The sequence below is a fragment of the Semicossyphus pulcher genome, unplaced genomic scaffold (genome assembly GCF_022749685.1).
Source record: "Semicossyphus pulcher isolate SPU_LCO1_2020_fin unplaced genomic scaffold, fSemPul1.0.p SCAF_6, whole genome shotgun sequence".
Classification (NCBI taxonomy): domain Eukaryota; kingdom Metazoa; phylum Chordata; class Actinopteri; order Labriformes; family Labridae; genus Semicossyphus; species Semicossyphus pulcher.
In genome coordinates this window covers 30167246-30182639 of record NW_027211737.1, presented here as the reverse complement: position 1 = coordinate 30182639, position 15394 = coordinate 30167246, and the positions used below count along the sequence as shown (strand labels likewise).

The window sequence follows — 15394 nt, the reverse complement described above, 5'->3', positions numbered from 1 at the left end:
AGATTCTTTATGATCACACCTGCCATCCATTCTCCTGCTTCCTATAAATTTCCTTGTTCTCAGACATCTAAATGATCCGATATAAATGAGTGGGAGGAGCATCACACGTACATAAACAGCAGATACATGAATTAATATAGTGTTTTGTTACTTGTCACTCAGATCAAACAATGCAGAAAACAAGGAAACAAAATGTCTCTCTGCACATGAAAAGAAGACAAATAAGATTAGAGCAGGCACCGCAGCAGCCAGCAGTCGCAGCTAATAAACCGTGCTGGATTATCTCCTCGCAGACACAGAACGATGGCTCTGTGTGTTCTAACAGTGGCTGCTGGTAAACAGCAGTAATTAGCGGGGACTTAATCTTCGTTCTCAGCTGGGAGGAGACACAATAAGCAATTAGAGACGTGCTGAGGAGCCCGCAAAATTACAAACATTAACAGCTGCTAATAGAAAACAAAGAGTTTGCATTAGACTCACAGAGGCGGGCCGATCTGTGTTTAAACATCCAAGTTTACACATCAACTGGGTGATAATCAGAGGCCTTCAAGAGCACTTCCCTACGAGCTGTAAGTGCTGACTTTGCTTCAAAATAAACGCAGCTTTAAGGCGGATATTATTCCAGATTTATCAGTGATACATTCTGATTAGTGCTCTTCTTATCTCAGGGGAGGGAATAAGCTCCATTGGCTAAAACCTAAGGGATGAACATAATAAAGACTAATGTGAATCAATTTAACCTTTCTGACAACCTGTAGATACGTCCACTTCCAACCTCTGAGCTAATGATCGTCCACTAGCAATTAAATGGCGACAGAAAGCTCATCCTGTGCAATCGCAACCTACTCAGCGTAACAAAGAGCTTGCAGGGAGAGCGAGCAGAGAAAAGGTGCTTTTTTTTTTTAAGCTTTTAACACAGAATGAGGCTGGTTTCACTGTGGTGGATGGGAACGGCTCCCAAATGATCACTTCATAACTGTACTAAAGGACTGCTCTACATCCTCAATTCTAAGCTATTAAAATCTGACAGGTTCACTTCGGCTGCCATCGACAGGTTATGAAAACACATTGCTTACTGCATGTATCGTTTCCCTCATCTGTTTGTTAGCATGGAGTGACCATGTTTGTTATTCAACAGAAAATGCATTAAAGCAGGAAGTAAAATTTAAATGTGCAACATTTTGACCTTAAAAAAACGACTTTACTTACTTTGTTTGAAAGTTCAAATCAAAAACTTCCCTCATATCAATATGTCATAAAAACCCCACATGACCAACTTTTATTAATAAGCCACATATTTCAGATAATTTGTTCTGCAAATTCTACTGCAGAGAGCTGTTTCATAAACACTGTTTCATGGTTTCATTTTCTATTTTGACCATTATTTACAACAAATTAGAGCTCAAGGTAAAAAGTACTTTAGAGGCATATATTACTTGTTTTTAACACAGTGTGGCTTCTTATTGTCCATCTGTACAAAGACACAGCCAGGGGTCACTGTTTTTTAAACACGTGTGACAGACACGGGGAGCGTGTAAGGATGAGACTTCTTGTTGTCTTACTTCTCGTGTCGGAGTCGTAGCTGAGCGAGCTCGGTTTGTGAACCCGGTACTGCTTCAGGAGCTTCTTGTCCCAGGCGCCGCAGTTCAGAGGGTTCCCGAGACGCAAGAACTCCCTGCAGGGGAAGAAGAGACCACGATGTCAGGATTTACAAATAAAGAAAAAAACCTGTATATATATATACCACAATATCTACGTCGATGTCAGGATTGTCATTAGCTTTGCATAGTATTTGAACCATATGCCTTCATATTTTTTGATCAGCCCTTATTTACTGCGTTAACAAGCTGATGCAAACATTTTAATAAGTATATGGTCTCAATTCCTTATCACAAGTCTTTTATATACATTATACTTAATTTTGTTCTCAAGAACTTAATAATATACAAGCACATAAAGAAATGATGAATAACAATAAATTATTCATTAACACAACACGCATGTCATTTTATTAAGAATTATTACACCCTGCAGTTGCTCAGCAGCTCTACCACTTCCAGATTAAGTTGCTGTATTCCCAAAGAGATCACCGATCATAAACACATCTTATATGTTCTCATACAACTGTAAAGCACTCTGTATAACAGCATCCATTTAAATGTATGCAGCACCTAAAGTAGTCACTTTGCATGTTCTCTCCTCCTCCACAGCTGTGGTTAACTGCACGTTTTAAAGTCAATGATAAGGCTGAGTGGCGTGTAAGTGACTTGAATGTGAAGCGTCCCAGTGATGGTTTGTGTCAGTCGTCAGAGCCCCGAGTGTGTGACGGGAGCGACTGGAAGCAGACAGTGTCAGAACAAACAGAAAAAAAAACAGGAAGGACTGGTGTTGAGGTGGGGCTGACGCTGGTGGAGCTGACACAAAATGTGGGGAAAAAACACAGATTTGTGACGGTGAAGTGACAGAAGAAGACTGACAGCACGAGTGTGACACAGACAGACAGAGAGGGGAGAGAGGAGGGGAGGGAGACAGATTGACAGTTACAGATACCCTCGGCACAATTACTGGGGGAAAGATTATCAGCCAGGGAGGCGGCATTAACATATAAAAAGAGCCAACCATGTGCACGTCAAATAACTCCCCCTCCATTCCTCAACCCCAGCCTCCCATCTCACTTAACTAGCCAAGCGAGAAATGAGAGCGGCTCAGTTTTGTCTGAATGCACAGCCGTCCTTCACACACTGAAAGCTGTCGAAGCGGATTACTCTCCCCCAAGGTCATTTCTGTCACCTCACCTCTATGTATAAGATCCACAGGTAAAAGTAAGCATGTTAGCTTAGTGTTACCAAATCTTACCTCATTTGGGTAAAGGGCCGACTTGGGGTGATGCTTAGGTTTGACTCAGTGTTAATAAAGTCACACCAGGGTTCAGACGCTAAGTTTAGAGATGTAATAACTTTCATAAGACAAACTGACATATTAGCCAGAGTCCAGTACCTGAGTGCCATGGGCTGCAGGGCCTGTGAAGCCAGCCTCTCAAACATCCTCTGCAGAGGAGGGTGCAGCGGGTGGTCTTCATCACCCAGAGCCTGACTGCAGCGCTGCAACAGTCTCTGATGGAGGGAGGCTTCACACAGAACCTGCTGGTTCCTCTCACTGTTCACCAGGAGCTGCAGGATGTTGGCCACTGCCAGCTGCAGGTCCAGCGCATGCTGCAGAGGAAGAGTTCAGTTTTAAATATTAGATTTCATTCACAGGACTGTTCATAGTTTGATTTGTTTTACTAGAGTTTCGAAAGCAGTCATTCGTATTGGTCTATTTTATCTCTAAACATTTACTCAATTTCCTTTTTATTTGTATAATTTAAAAATTGCATCCCTGGTACAAACTATCTGGTTTCCTTTAACATACTTTGAGATGTGTTCCTGCACGGCACATCATCTTAAACAGGAAGTGCATGTTAGCACATTTCCCTTTTGTGTTTCCTCACCTCTGGCTGGCTGTCGGAGGAGATGGAGGGCAGCAGGTCCAGCATGGCCAGCACGGCCCCTGGGTGGATGACCACCATGTCAGACGAGGACGAGGACACGGGGTGGGAGGCGTTGGCTAAGTGGAGCTTCAGGTCAGTCAGGGCTTTCACTGGGGCGGGAGGGCCCGACGTACCGTAGTAGCCTTGTCTGAAGTACGGAGAGAGAAAGTCACTTTAGTTCAATTTAGCTAGATCAGGTTACAAAACTTCGACACATCCACCATTAAAGATAAATTAAGTTATATTTAAAGCTTATTTATTTATTTTTAATTTTTTTGGGATCAAACAGGTTCAACAACATTTTGGAACTGCTAAATGAAAAAGGTGGTAATGGCTGCAACATGATCCGTGCGGCAACACTCTGAAGGCTTAAGATTATATTGCAGCCATTACAGCCATACAGCAATAACAACAACTTTTTGTACCTTTAAGTCATTTAGACTAAAAAATTATGTTTAAATTGGGTCGAACTTTATAAAACACAGGAATAACTGGTGTTTTTTGCGCTTGCAGCGCCTCAATTTTAAAGCGCTTCTCACCGGCACTTGCTGTTGCTAGGTTACGAAAGTTGACTCGCGGCACTTCCGCTTCCCTCGGTAGTGACCGTTACGTCCGTTTTAAATTGCTCTGTATGCTTAATATTTGCTTTTTACAAAGAAAACATAAAACGATGGAAAGAAATCCTGTGTCCTGGCGTTAGCAGCAGCTCTGCACCTGGAAATTATACCCCCGAAAAAACGAAAAGATTAGCTTCTCCACCGCCATTGTTGTTGATAAAGTTGATATCAGAAGTCCGGCCCGTTCTCGATTTTGATTGGTCGATGAGGGCGGTGGTAAGGATTTTGATTGGCCGGTGAGTGAGAAGCGACATTAACGAGCGCTGCGGTGTTCCAAAAGTTGAACTACTTTCAACAGCGACAAAAACAGCTGTAGCAAACTGCGTTTTTGCACGAAGGACGCTGAGTGCTGAAAACGCTGAACTGCATTGATTTTTATAGAAAGTAGAGACTGCCAGTGCAAAAACGCCATGAGTGACCCTAAGTGTTTCACAAAAAACACAACAAAGGCCATACAAATGGTTAAAATTTAATAACATTCACAGAAACCACTTTCAGCTGTATATATTTTTTATTTGTCAAGTGAAACAACCATGATATAGTTTTTCTTCCTGTTTGGTTTTGGTTTGAATCCTGCTCGTTCTTAATATGGTTGTGAGAATATGCTGATAACAAAAACCTAAAATCATCCTAACTTTAGTTCAATCTCAAGTGGGATATTAATGTGTGTTTACTTTCAGAGACTCGACCTACTCTACTGTAAAATATGTAACTGGCTCACACACATAATGAAAGTAGCTGCTAAATATTCAGATTTACAGCCACAGTTTCCTCCAGAAGAAAACTTTGTTTCATGGCTCTTTGGGAAAAAATATGCTAATGAGGGGCAATAGCCTAATTACATCCCTGAATCATGGTAAGCTTTGTATTTTACACTTTGACTTTATTTAACATGAGTCAGCAGTCCTCACACTTCAGAGATCATGGTGTCAGTTTCAACTGAGGCACAGAGCCCTCCTCGTGTGCACGGAGCAGAGAGCAGGGAGCTGCTCTCAGGCAATTAGACAAATGAGGAGTGTTGCTGCGATGCAAATTACAGAGCAGAAATCTCCCCTCAGGAGAGACGCGGGGCTGCAAAAGACTGGAGTCAGCATAAAGAGCTGGAGGGGTTGGATGTAGGGCGCGAAACTAACTGGGTTGTTCATGTTTACAGTGGATGGTGGCCACTTAAAAACACTGTAACTGGAATTTTATATTTTTATCAGCTGCATTTAAAGACAGAGACAGAGACAGGGTTTAAATCTGTTTGGCTTGTGGCTGCAGCAGTAAATCAACATGCAAGTTTGCACAAGAAAATTTGGAAGAGACAAGCCAGAAGCCTTGATTCCATAAAACAGATCAATCATATATGGTGCTTATTATGTAGTAATTGTCTTAGTATACGGTTTCTGCAACTAGTATTCTTAAGAAACAGCTACGTACTACTGTGTTTCTGCATGTGTTAGTCAAACTGCTTATTTTGAGTGGCACTGAAAATAAATCTTCACAAGCAGACATCTAAAAGTGTTTTCCAGTAATGTAAAAGCTATTTCCTGTTTTTGTCTACACAACACAGACCCTGCTCAGATTTAGAGGGTAGTATGATTGTATGACACAGCTGGAGACTGTGTCTACATTCAATCTGCTAAATCTGAAAACATTATTTGTCTCTGGATTTCTGTTGAATGAAGATCAAACAGCAGTGTGTTCGTATGCCCGAACAAGGCAGATGGAATAAATAAGGAAATGTCTCATCATCATTGCTCCTTTGAGGCTCGAGTTGGCCTGCACTGTCCAACCGTAGACTAAATCATGCACGTCCTTATTTATAAGCCAATTCTTAACTTGCTTCCCCCTTATTTAGGTAGTTTCATTAATCTGAAAAATGCTGTGAGCTACAGTCTTCGCTCTGTGACCCATTCACAAGACTTTATTTAGCTATTTGTCCCCAAAGTGCGCCTTGAAATGGTGAAAAGGGTTTTCGGCACGCTGCTCCGGCTCCTTGGAATCTGCTGCAGGAGGATTTGGGTCTGGGGGAGCTGTAGGTTGAAGGGCTGGAGGAAGATGCATCGGGTTGTAGATGCTTTGACTAAAGACTCCACGCTAAATGACCCAGAATATGTTGACTTGTGATTCTAACTGTTTTGTGTTGTATGTCTGAAACTTTAGCCCTTTTTACACTGCGGTTTCCCGCCTCAGCGCCATAACGAAGCTCCGCCATCATGCAGCCCTTGTCATCTGACATTGGACCAAGCAACGCTGGCATAAAGCCACGCCAGTGCGCGAGGTGTAAACAAACAGTGTGTGCTTCACATACACACGGCGCTGTTCCACCCTGCCGGCTCCGCTGTTTGCACAGACGCCGTTTCGCCTCTGTTGGTACCTCCGATGCCGGCTCAGAGGCGGAACGCCCTACCATTCTGCCTCCGGGCGCTCTCCATAGAGGACTGAACGTAACAGAGACGTAATAATCCTGCCTTGAACTGGCAGTGTAAAAAGGGCTTAAACCTCAATGAGGCTTTTCATGGTTAAGTAAAATCTAAATAAATAAATGTCAGGCCATTTAAGATTGGAAGGTTGAAACTTGTAGAATTTTGTTTTTGTCAGATGACTTAAAAGACGATTTCATAATAGTCTTAGTCTGGCAGCTTGTTTTGTTATCAGGACGGATTCACAAGATAAAATCTAATTGCTTTTGTTTGCTAACTCGTTCTCTTACTACAAACATTGAACCTTGATTTTCTCTTTGTGGGTTCGTTTTTATAAGACTAAAAACCATTTGATACTAAGAGGAGACGCCCAGTCTCACCTTGATAGTTATTGTAGCTCGCTAAGGCAGAGTACATTCAAAACATCCTAACCATTTATCCTAGAGCAGCAGATTCCTCGGGCTTAAGGTGGGAAAAGAAAAGAAAAGAAAAGGAGGTGGAAGAGGAGCAGGAGACGGAGGAGCGTGATGAGAATAAGAATGCTTCTACAACTACTTTAGACGGTAATTTATGCTTATTCTGTTCGTTCTCCCTTCCTGAGAGAAGCTGTGGCAATGTGTTTCAAATAAAGTGGTGACACATATTTCTCTGTGGTTAAAACTGAAAAAATATACACTTCATTTGAGCAATTTATTTGTTGTCACACATCGTCACAGCCGAGCCCGTCAGAAGAGAGGTCGTTCTTTACTTTTTCTTCTCTCATGAAAATTGACCCGCTTGTGTTTTAATGTGTAAAGCACTTTAAAAAGAAAAGTGCTACATGAAGACAGTTTATGTTATTATTACTTTAAATATTAAAAGATAAAGCTTTGTTTGAGGAGTTCATGGTCGTTTTCGGGGCCTGCGGTCGCTCGTAGTGCCTAGTGAAGGTGAGGACAAACAGGAGGGAGGGATGAGGGTGAGGAAAGTGGCAGAGCGCTGTAGCTACCTCTTCCTGGCGAGTGCTGGCGTGCCCCACGGCGAGGGCAGCGAGGTCTCATGAGTCAGGCAGGGAGGCACCTGCTCCGCACGACTGCATGGCAGCACACACACGTACACACCCATACACACACACACACACACACAGAAACAGAAAGGACAGGAGGACACATTCAGACATGCACAGGTTCACACACACACACACACACCCACACATGCAGCCGCACAGATGGACCAGGCCGAGGATGAGCAGCCAGACAGCACCAGAGGTTAGAGGAGGAAAAAAGAGAAGAGAGAAAAGAGGGAAAGAAGCTGTTAGTGGAAAGCTGGAGGAGAAACAGGATCAGAGCTACAGCTGGAAAACATGCAGGACGCCAGCTACACCTGCACCGGGGCTGGGCAGGTGGTGTTGTCACGATGAGTGAGGATCTAAACGTTAATGCAGCTGGAAGCATTCAAAGTGAACCTGCTTCTGATCGTGACCTCCTGTTGGTGCAAATATGCAGAAGAAGAAGAAGAAATGGATTGGACGGTTTTCTTGTTATTTGTGGTGTCAAGTGTGTAAAAGTGTCTGAATAATTATAATCTGCACTGATTTCTCTCTCCGCCATCATGACAACACTCCCACGCCGTGCAGCTGAGTCAGGAACACAGTGAGCTTCTTTAGCAAATGTCTCTGAGTTCTCAGCGGCCACAGTTCAGCTTGTGTGTCACAGAAGAAGAAGAAGCAGCACCTGACTGATCTCGACCTGTTCGCTGGTACAGTAAACTCATTGTTCTGCATTTTTTAAAGTGGTACTCAGCAGCATCTTGTTTGTTTCTCATGTTTTAGCACCACATTGTAAAGATACGTATCAACATTCACTGTAGCGCAGAATGTGTTGATACAAGATGCAGACAATTCATCCTGTTTATAATTGATTACAGTGGTTTATGATAACAGGAACATACAACGGCATACTGCGGACAATTTAAGTTAAAATAAAAACAATCGGAGGCAGAAGAGAAGAGTAATATCCTGAGAAAAATCTTCAAGATTAAAGTCGTAAATTTGCCAGAAGAAAGCAGCAAATTTGCAAGATTATAAACTCATAAATTTGCACACGAATCCTCTCTGGACACAAACACTAGAGCGTAACGCACTTAATATAGTCGTGGACCTTGGGGTCATTGTTTGTTGCATAAGCCTCCATTTATTCACCAAAACGACTGAAACCATTGATTTTGTATGTTTTAGGTCTGTAATGCAGGTTTGTTTCCTTTTAGTATTCCGTAGTCCGTCATGCGGTCGTAGGGCACCTTTCATGCGTGATGTTACCCCGGGGCAAACGGGGAGCATAGAAACGTGTGTGTTTGCAGCAGAGGGTCGCTCAGTCTTTCTCCGCTATGAAGACTTCTTGAAGCTTCTTGTGGACGGAGACTACAGGAGACGCATGCGCCGAGCCCCATGACATGTGCACCTGTGTAAGCAGCGTGCCAGCAGGGCAGAGCACCAAGGTTTTTGGCTGACCGCCGGGGTTAGACCTACACACGGGTCTGTACGTGACTGACTGAGTGAGTGAGTGACAGTACTTTTACAGCCGTCGAGAAAGAGTTGCAACATCGCAATGGCGTATCATGGAGCATATTGGACCTCCACTAACGCAACTCTCTGTCTATACGGCTCTGTTCGGGGAGTAGGCGGGGCTGCTCCTCCGCTGCCCGTCCGCTGTCCTCACCTGCTTTCAAACACGTTGTCATCGTCCTCATAAGGACAGTCCCACAGAAGATAAACATACTAGGTTTAATATAATTAATTACATCCCCTTTATTGTTATACATACTGTATTGCCAGGCCGATATGCTTCACATGGAAAAGTCTTTGGGAACGGCACCCAGAGGATTTTTTTTTATTGCATTCAGGGAATAAAGTAACAAAGTATTCGACCTAATTCTCAGAATGCAAAACTCCTCCGATGATTCTTGCAATCAAAAATAAAATCAAATTACCCTCCTCATTTCTTTGCTTTAGCCCAGCCCTTGTACTCTTCCAAAGCTTCAGTATGTTGGCTTAAGTTAAAACAGTTCTTTAGGTAACATGAAAACACTTGAGTTTGCACAACAGAGACGTTTCTGTAACAATAACTCCCCTCAGCCGGGATGAATCACATCTGGAAATCTTAAAAGTTAAAAACAAACTCAGAGAGGCTTCGTTTACGATTCAAAGGAACATGACTGTCCCTCGTGATTAAAAGGAAAAGAATGAAGGATTTTATTAAGAACTTGCAGAGAAAAGATGTGAAGTTCTGCAGAAACAGGAACATGTGGCTGCAACCTGCTGCTAAAAATTGACTCCCTCGCCCTCTGCCGCATGATGACTCCTTAAGAAACGACAAACACGCTCTCAACTGTTCACATATTTACCCACAAACAGGAGATGAATAACTTGTTGACAGTATGTTGACAGTTACACGTCATCCTTACTCAAATACTAGCTCAACAGTCTGACTGCACGCAAAGAGAGGACGGACTGCCGGTCGGTGTGAACCTGCTGCTAACATCTGAGCATTACTTAAAGGGAGAAAGAAAAGCCCAGTCTGTGCAGTCCACTGACCTGTCGAAGGAGTCGGTGGCCATCTTGTACAGGTAGATGAAGAGTTTGCTGCAGTGTTTGAGCGTGGGACAGACGCTGTCTCCCGCGCAGCCTCCGGGGGCAGCCTCGTCCTCCAGCAGCCTCTGGAAAGGCTGAGCGTTGGAGGGAAACACGCCGGTGGGACCCAGCTTCTTGGTGTCTGAGAAACAGCCCAGCAGCCTGATGGGAAGAAAACAAAGAGAGGAAACTTTCAAGCAACACAATCAAAGCTCAGAATTTAACACCACTGAAAGAAAGCACAGAGAAACAATTTCTTAATTTGGTGTTTCTCAGGACTTAAAAGACTCTGCAGTGGAAAAGCATCAAATAGGAAGCAGTTTGTTCATGCGTTATCCTGCTTCTACACTACATTAGTATGCTCGTAAAGCACTACTCTAACTAGCACTACTCTACTAGACAGTAGTGCAAAGAAAGGGGTACAAGAAAATATAATACATCAACTCAGACAAGAGTGTATCAGTGTCTGGGGTAGACGCTAGCTCAGTCTGTAGGGACTTGGCTTTGGTGGCCGGCTCAAGTCCCAGTACGGACCAAGTGTGGAATCGGGGCTGGCAGCTGGAGAGGTGCCAGCTCCTCTCCTGGGCTCTGTCGAGGTGTCCTTAAGCAAGACGACGACTCATGTCCACGTGCAGCCCCCTCACTCTGACATCTCTCTGTTAATGCATGTCCAGAGTCCTGTTTGTGCGTGTGTGTATTTCGGGCCTTTGTGTTTGCAGCATGTTTGTAAAAAATCGGATTTCCCCTCAGGGATTAATAAAGTACGTCTTCATCTTAACTGATAGTTTAATGAAAATAACTTTACTGATGTAGCTAAATGTTCATTGCTTTGCTAAGACTGCACAAAAAGCAGTGCTATGATCTCATGCATGGTGTGGTGTGCTTTTTATTTTGACAGTTTTCCTTAAATTAGATTTAAAAAACTGCAGTATATTGCCTTGCTCACAGTATCGCAATATATCACAATATATTGAATTACAACCCCTGTATTGTTCTGCATATGAACAGCCCTAAAACAAAGCCAACCCCGAACTTGACTCGTGTTATTAGTTTGTAAAATATTCTTAACTTAATCTCTACTTATTAGATTCTTTCTGCAGCTTTCAGTTATATCTTGTGGCCTTATATGAGATCATGTTTGCTTAGTTTCTATGAAGATGTTTGTTATCGTGGGAGGTAAGAAACATGTTTATGTGAGAAGAGATCACGCCCAGGACAACAAGGCAAACTCCATCAGCTGATGAAGGCCAAAAGAGGTGGCTGAAAGCTCCAGAGAGAATCGACTGAACCTTCAGCAAAGAAAAATGTCAAAGTCAAACTGCTATTTTCAAGATCAAGGATGAACCATGAGGCTCAAGTTTGTCAATAATATTTATGAAAGTAATAATTTAAAGGTACTAATTGAATTTTAACAAATCTTAAATTTCCCCCAATGTCGGGATTAAGTTTTATTTATATTTTAAGATGTTTCAAAATATAAATCAAACTTCTGAAACAATATGATTTGAACATAAGGTTTAATTTATATTAAATGTGTGAATAAAAACCACTGCATGGAAGAAACAGATGATTTTTTGCAGTGAATCCCTCTTGGGGGCCTCAGGTGTTACGAGCATTGTGCAAAGAGACTTTACCTCACAGCATCAGCCAGCTTCTCGTACTGGATCTCTGTGCGGAAGAAGTGGGAGTTGGCGGGCTCGTAGCGCATGGCGGCGGTGAGCGTGCAGAAGACGGTGTGCAGTAGCTCGAACACCTGGTTCTGGTTGACTCGGTCCCAGCCGTGTCGCGGAGGCTGACACAGCGAGCGCTCCATGGCCACCAGCAGGGACGTGATGTAGACGAAGCCGCCCACCTTACGGAACACCGTGCGGGTTCGGTGACTCTCACGCAGCACGGCTAACAGAGCCTGGAGAGGAAGAGAGGATCAATTATTCAGGATTCAGGAACATTTTACTTTCTTATTTTACACTGAGGTTCTTCATCACTCCCTCCCTCGTTGAGTCTTCATGTCTTTTGGTTTCTGTCTCCACATTCACCTCATTCTTCTTCTGCGGTGAGACATATTTATGAACCCGTCTGGGGTTTCTGTGTCTCACTTCCCCGACTATATTTCTGTATAAGTTTTATGGTTTTGCATTTGCTGTAACTTAAACTGAAACATCTAACTGTAACCTAGATGTGAGTTTGGGGACCTAAAAACAGAACAGAAAGACTGCGAAAGTTTTTAATTAGAAGCTGAAAAGTGGAGAATATTTCTGGGAATCTGCAACAGATGAAGCTTTAGGATGAGACAGGAGAAATTCAGAGCGACGTGCATCACGGAGAAGAGCACAGGGGGATTTCTTAAAGGCTGCTTCTGATGGAATATCTGTCAAACTTCTCCCGTTAATAAGATGAATGTTGGGACACAAATATAACGTATGATTATTATTTCTGATTCTGAACATCTGATTCGGCAGTCAATCACAGGGCTGAAACACAGAGACAGACAACCTTTCACGCTCACACTCACACCTATGGGCAATTTTAGAGTCACCACTGAACCTAACAAGTCTTTGGACTGTGGGAGGAAGCTGGAGAACCCGGAGGGAACCCGCGTATGCACAGGGAGAACATGCAGACTCCACACAGAAAGGCCGCCTACGTCCAAGATACCAAGAACCCTCTAGCTGTGATGCTACAGCGCTAACCACTGCTCCACCGTGCAGCCCCTGACACACACTTCTTTAAGGGTATATTGGTATGTTTGTCGGAGCATGAAGGTGTTTCTGTTGACAATTAGATTCACCAAGTAGCTAAAAAATGTTCTGTTTGAATTACTGTAAATGAACCATCTACTTCATGTATATAAAGGCAGTCTGGTTACATAGCTCCTATACACCAATCAGCCATAACATCATGACCACCTGCCTAATATTGTGTAGTTCCCCCTTTTGCCGCCAAAGCAGCCCTGACCCGTCGAGGCTCTACGAGACCTCTGAAGGTGTGCTGAGGTATCTGGCACCAAGACGTGAGCAGCAGATCCTTAAAGCCCTGTAAGCTGCGAGGTGGGGCCTCCATGGATCTGACTTGTTTGTCCAGCACATCCCACAGACGCTCCACTGGATTGAGATCTGGGGTCTTGGAGGCCGAGTCAACACCTTGAACTCGTCGTCTTGTTCCTCAAACCATTCCAGAACCATGTGTGCAGTGTGGCAGGGCGCATTATCCTGCTGAAAGAGGCCACTGCCGTTAGGGAATACTGTTTCCATGTAGGGGTGTGCTTGGTCTGCAACAACATCCACATGAATGGCAGGAAGGTTTCCAGCAGCACATTGCCCAAAGCATCACACTGCCACACCACTCATTTTTCCTGCTTCCAACACGTCAACATCAAGGACAAAGGGTTCACCTGCTACGTAACATATCCCACCCACTGACAGGTGCCATAGTAACAAGATAATCAATGTTATCAACTCGACCTGTCAGTAGTCATGTTATGGCTGATCGGTGTATCTATTTATCATCCTTTGCACTCCTGAATTCTGCACTATGTCTTTTTGTTTGTCTGTCCATACAGAGCTTTGTAAGCCAGCGTCAAATGTGTAAACATGCTCTGCCAACAAAGCCGATTCGTCTTCAGGTCAATTTAAAGATGTTTTTAAAGCTTAAAACTGTGAAACTTCTGCACAGTGAATGTAACATGAGTTAAGATCATTTTGTTAAACCACTATTTCAAGGGTCAATCATGAACGTTAATCACAAGATTCTCTGAAGTATTTTGAATATATAAATATCACTGCACAGAGGGAAATCATGAAGTCTGAGATCTTCACACCGACACTGCATCAGCACACTTATTGGAACAGTTTCAGATGTAAGGAGCGGTCCCGGTGGAGACAAAGAGACTATAAGAGAAGTAAAAACAGTGATCCTCTGCCCTGCTGAGCCGGCCGTTTCCTGCTGCATTCAAACACGGCCTGACTCAGCACAGAGAGCTGTTTTAATCCAATCACAGGATGTTGAAGACTTCCTCTTCCTGGACTCGGACCTGGAAATGACCGTCAGGCTGCTGGTAAAATGTGGCTTTTCTTTTTTTGCTGTTAAGTTTACCAGCAGAGTGCAGGCCTCGAGGATTAGACACCATGTCTGAGAGTCTGACTGTGTCCTCAGAGATAACAGGGTTAAATGTGCTCCTCACAAGGCTAATCAGATTAATTTTAAGATCTATTTGTGTGCAGAAATCCACATGACGAGCAGAGAAAAATCCATTTGACTCAAACTGGATTTGATACAACTTCTCTGCAGCCTTTAGTGGTTTTTTCAGAGTGATAATTAAAACCCTGATTAGGGAAAAAGAAGCGAAATGCTGACGGGCTAATCCAGCCGAAGCTTCAGCAGACGTGAGAATTACCTCGTCTGAGGGAGAGGAATCTGAAAAATGCAATTATGCTTTATAGAATGCGCCTCCATCCTCTCATCCTGTGTGTGTGTCTGCATGCTTTTATGTGCACCTTATACTTAATGCACCTGGTCTGAGGCAATTACTGCGTGCAGGGCTTCAAATGCATATTGATTTTTACAAATACAGACGTTTCTTTTCTCAGTGTTCCCACAGAAACTGAAGGTTTTGTTGCCGACATCAAATTGCTGAACTCTCTCAGCTACAGTCCAGAAACCAACAAACACAGAGAGAAACGGAACATGATGCACATAACCCAGTTTTTCCAAATCAAAGGTGTTGTATGTTCCCTAAAAAATGTAAACTAAGAGCCTGTGTTGGATATAGAAACGGTACATCCAAATGACTGATAGGTGTAACAAAGATTCGGCACTGGTATGGTAGATTGGAAAGTGCTGTAATGTTCGGGGTCTCCTCCGACTGTAGTCGCCTTTCATTCATTCGGCTGTCCTTAAATGGGAGACGCTGGGGGCGAAGATGTAAGAGGTACTTTGTCTCACCGGAGCTGTGTGCCGTTTGTTTCTTTCCACGTTTTAAGTCCGCATGTGATCTTCGGTTGTAATCTTGGATTCTCTGGATTAATAATTCTGTGGCTGCTGTGACAGAGACCGGCGGGCGGCTGACTGGAAAACGCTGGACTGGACTGACTAGACTCGTGACTGATGCTTGAGCATCAACTGTTTTGTTTCTTTTTTTCTAACCTATTGTGCATTGAATTGCAATGTTGTTACACATTTAAAATGAACAGAAATTTACGTGCATTGAACTAGATAAGGGGCTGAACGGTGGTTA

At 43.4% G+C, this 15394-nt stretch overlaps 1 protein-coding gene across 1 annotated transcript in view; it reads right to left on the bottom strand.

Annotated features, from left to right (window-relative positions):
• The window catches only part of wdfy3 (WD repeat and FYVE domain containing 3), an 89665-nt gene that overhangs the window by 53447 nt on the left and 20824 nt on the right, over positions 1 to 15394 (bottom strand). Inside the window, exons 11-16 of the mRNA XM_069683542.1 lie at positions 11796 to 12067; positions 10126 to 10323; positions 7543 to 7626; positions 3491 to 3677; positions 2998 to 3212; positions 1563 to 1675 (exon numbers count right to left, since the gene is read on the bottom strand). Of these exons, the coding sequence (XP_069539643.1) occupies positions 1563 to 1675; positions 2998 to 3212; positions 3491 to 3677; positions 7543 to 7626; positions 10126 to 10323; positions 11796 to 12067 (1069 nt within the window). The remainder of the gene's footprint in view (positions 1 to 1562; positions 1676 to 2997; positions 3213 to 3490; positions 3678 to 7542; positions 7627 to 10125; positions 10324 to 11795; positions 12068 to 15394) is intronic.